Source organism: Juglans microcarpa x Juglans regia, chromosome 8D (genome assembly GCF_004785595.1).
Source record: "Juglans microcarpa x Juglans regia isolate MS1-56 chromosome 8D, Jm3101_v1.0, whole genome shotgun sequence".
Classification (NCBI taxonomy): domain Eukaryota; kingdom Viridiplantae; phylum Streptophyta; class Magnoliopsida; order Fagales; family Juglandaceae; genus Juglans; species Juglans microcarpa x Juglans regia.
The window spans coordinates 2,890,555-2,894,776 of record NC_054608.1 but is presented as its reverse complement, the minus strand read 5'-3'; the positions used below and the strand labels follow the sequence as shown (position 1 = coordinate 2,894,776).

Sequence of the window (4,222 nt, the reverse complement as noted above, 5' to 3'; positions counted from 1 at the left end):
AAAGAAAATCCATTGGCATATCCAAACTGAAACACTATATTCATATCACCTCATAGCATCACATCGAGACAAATACCATGTTTCACCCTCATGGTAGGGTTATAAACCACCAATATACCCGTGGCTGGACCATATTCCATGTTTCACCCCCGTGGTAGGGTTATAAACCACCATTATACCCGTGGCTGGGCCATATTCCATGTTTCACGCCCGTGGTAGGGTTATAAACCACCATTATACCTGTGGCTGGGCCTTAACAAAAACAGAACGGAATATCATCGGAATCAAACCACATTCATATACAGAATCAGAATTTCATGCCAAGGTTTACAAATGACACATCATATTAAACAAAGTACTGAATAGCTTCACATCATTTCACATATTCAAAATAAACAGCATTAAAATATTTTCATTTGTTCATAACAAAAACTTTTAGATTTTTCATATTCACTCTTTTGCATAGTTCAGAAACAAAATATACAAAATTGGCTCATGTCTACACCAGTCATAATAGAAAATACTTTCTCTGATATAGAATTTATGCATATGCAGAATAAATATTTGAGGTAGTTTTCAGATTTCATTCAAAAATAAACATGCTTATTTCAAAGACAACATCATTTCATTTCTTTTATGTAAAACTAGTATATGAACCCCGCTTACCTGACTTCCGTGTATTATCGACACCTTGAGTCGGAACTCTAGTAGTGACACCACCTAAACAAAGCATAAACCCAACATTTCATAAACCAAACCAGTAGGCTGCTATTTATTGAGTAATAAACCAAAATAGCCCACTCTTAACTCAATAACTAACATAAAATTTAACCCGAACAGTACCCTTCTCAAACCCTTAGCATTTAAACACCATCACCGTCAAAAAAATTCCACGTAGCAGCCAAATACAACTCATAAAAATTACCTCTTACTAACAAGTATTTGAATCAAAGACAATCAACCCCAAAACACCATTCTACCTTTGATCACCGTTAATCCCCACCAACCATGTAATTAGAAATTCACCACCACCATATCAACTACACTTATCTACATTTCAAATCCCAACCAAGTAATACCCAAAAATATTACTAAGATTTTTCGGAAAGGACTTACCTAAAAGAAACACAGAAGCTTCGTACCTCCCAGAATCCAAACAATCCATTGTAAATTAAGCCCAAAATTCACTGGAATCTCTAGAGGAAAACAAGTAGACAATGGCCTGTGCAAAGAGGGATGAAAGCTGAGTGTGTGTGCACGGCAACCAAAACAGAGTGAGTGTGTGTGTGAACACAAATCAAAGCAAAACCAAGTGAAATAAAGGGTCTGTGCGAGTGCCAACAGCAATACCCGATTTCTAGAGACCCACGATTAGTCACGTAGCAGCCGAAGAGACAACGAGAAACAGAGAAGGGAGAGAGATGACTCACCGTCGCAACAAACAAGGAAAATAGAGATGCCATATCTAGCTTCTGCAGATACACTAAGAGAAAACAGGGAAAAATAGTTCCCGAAAGGATGAACCAAAAAAAATGAGTAAGAGGGAGAGGATCGGAGTGAGGATGAATCGGTATGTGGGTAAGGAGAAGAAAATCGAAATGGCAAGGGAAAATCTTCACATGAGGAACCAAAAGTAACTGCAGAACGTGGGGAGATCAGAGAGGAGAAATCAGGAGTGAACAGAGAGGGGGAAAACCGACTGGAAGAGAAGAGAAACGAAAACACAAAGGGAAGAAGAGACTCACCAAAACGACGTCGCATCGTCTAGGGCTCTTCTGGCTGGGCTTCAATGGACACTGGGCTTAGAGCCCGGATGTTACATCCTTCCCCCTTATAAAAATTCAGTCCTCGAAATTTGTCACAAGTTATCAAGATCACTGACGAACAACTGTGGGTACTTGACTTGCATTTCTTCTTCTAATTCCCAAGAGGCTTCACTGATAGCATGATTATTCCATACCACTTTAACCAATGGAATAGTCCGCTTCCGTAACACTTGTTCTTTTCTCTCTATAATCTGCATCGGCTCTTCTGTATAAGTCAGATTTTCTTGAAGTTGAAGAGGTTCGAAATCGATAACGTGGGTGGGGTCAGGTACATACTTCCTCAGCATAGATACATGAAACACGTCGTGCACCCTTAAGAGTGCTGGTGGTAGGGCTACTCTGTAAGCCACTGGTCCAATCTGGTCAAGAATCTCAAAAGGCCCGACATATCTAGGGCTCAGCTTGCCCTTCTTTCCAAACCTCATAACCCCTCTCATGGGTGCAACCCTCAAGAATACCTTATTCCCGGCCTTAAACTCTAATTGGCGACGACGATTATCTGCATAGCTTTTCTGTCGACTCCGAGCTGCTCTCATTCTAGCCCGAATGGTCTCAATCTTCTCTGTTGTCTTCTGTATGATTTCTGGACCCAAAACTTGTCTTTCCCCCACCTCATCCCAATACAAAGGAGACCTACACTTCCTACCATAAAGTGCTTCATAAGGTGCCATCTCAATGCTAGCCTAGTAACTATTATTATAAGCAAACTCCACCAAAGGCAAGTGTCGTATCCAGGTTCTCTTGAAATCTAGCATACACACCCTCAACATATCTTCCAAAATTTGAATGGTCCTTTCTGATTGACCATCCATCTGCAGGTGAAATGCAGTGCTGAAATTTAACTTAGTTCCCATGGCATCCTGTAAGCTTTGCCAAAATTTTAAAGTGAAACGAGGATCCCTATCCGACACAATGGATATGGGTACCCCATGCAACCTCACTATTTCCTGTATATACAGTTCGGCTAGTTTTTCCAACTTATAAGAAACTTTGATAGGCACAAAGTGAGCAGTCTTCGTCGAACGGTCCACTATCACCCATATTGCATCATGTCCAGTCAATGTCCGTGGTAGGCCTGTAACAAAATCCATAGAGATATGCTCCCATTTCCATTCTGGAATCTGTAGTGCTTGTAATAACCCTTCTGGTCTCTGATGTTCTACTTTCACCTGTTGGCAGGTTAGGCACTGTGCCACAAATTTGGCAATCTCCCTCTTCATGCCATTCCACCAAAAAGACCCCTTCAAATCTCGATAAATTTTCGTACTACCTGGGTGAACTGTGTAAGGAGAGCGATGCGCTTCTTTGAGGATAAGCCTTTTTTTTCATCATTGTCTGGTACACGATACCTATTTGTGAACCTTAGCACCCCATCTTCATAAACACTGAACTCAGATTTATTTCCTTTTTCTACTTCTTCTATCAATCTTACTATCTCGGCATCTTCTTTTTTAGCAAGTTTAATTCTGTCTATCAAAGCTGGTTGAACTGCTAAACTGGCTATCAATGCTTACTGATCGCCAGTAACAACTTCAATAGCAGCTCTTTCTAAGTCCATTATTAACTGAGGCTGAGAGGTTAGAGTAGCAATTGCTGGTCCCATTGGCTTCCTGCTAAGTGCATCAGCTACAACATTAGCTTTGCCTGGGTGGTAGTTAATGTTGCAGTTGTAATCCTTGACTAGTTCAAGCATCTCCTCTGTCTCATATTTTGTTCCTTCTGAGTGAAGAAGTACTTCAAACTCTTGTGATCCGTGTAGATTTCACACCTTTCACCATATAAATAATGTCTTCAGATTTTAAGTACAAAGACAATAGCGGCTAACTCCAAATTGTGTGTGGAGTAATTCTACTCATAAGTCTTCAATTGCCGAGATGCATATGCTATTACTTTCCCATGCTGCATCAATACACACCCCAAACCCAAACGTGAAGCGTCACTGTAAACCACAAATCCTCCTCTTTCGCTAGGGACTATCAGAACTGGAGCTGTCACCAATCTCTTCTTCAATTCTTGGAAGCTTTCCTCACATTTATCAGTCCATTCATACTTATTGTTCTTCTTGGTAAGGGCGGTAAGAGGAACCGCTATTTTTGAGAAATTGTCTATAAACCGACGGTAATAACCAGCCAAACCCAAGAAACTCCTAACTTCATGCACATTAGTTGGTTGGGTCCAGTTAACTATTGCTTCAATTTTTTTGGGTCTACCGAAATACCATCCCTTGAGACTACATGTCCCAAAAATGCAATAGACTTAAGCCAAAACTCACACTTCTTCAACTTAGCAAATAATTTCCTATCCCTGACTGTCCCCAGTACTTGTCTCAGATGGTCTTCATGTTCAGCTTTGCTCTTGGAGTAGATTAATATGTCGTCGATAAACACCACTACAAA

The 4,222-nt window shown here is 40.5% G+C and overlaps 1 protein-coding gene across 1 annotated transcript; it reads right to left on the bottom strand.

Annotated features, from left to right (window-relative positions):
- Positions 1-1,858: 1,858 nt before the first annotated feature.
- Positions 1,859-2,497, bottom strand: LOC121243138. Its single transcript, XM_041141205.1, has one exon. It carries the CDS (start codon positions 2,495-2,497, stop codon positions 1,859-1,861), a length of 639 nt encoding a protein of 212 aa, XP_040997139.1.
- Between the last annotated feature and the right edge of the window lie 1,725 nt (positions 2,498-4,222).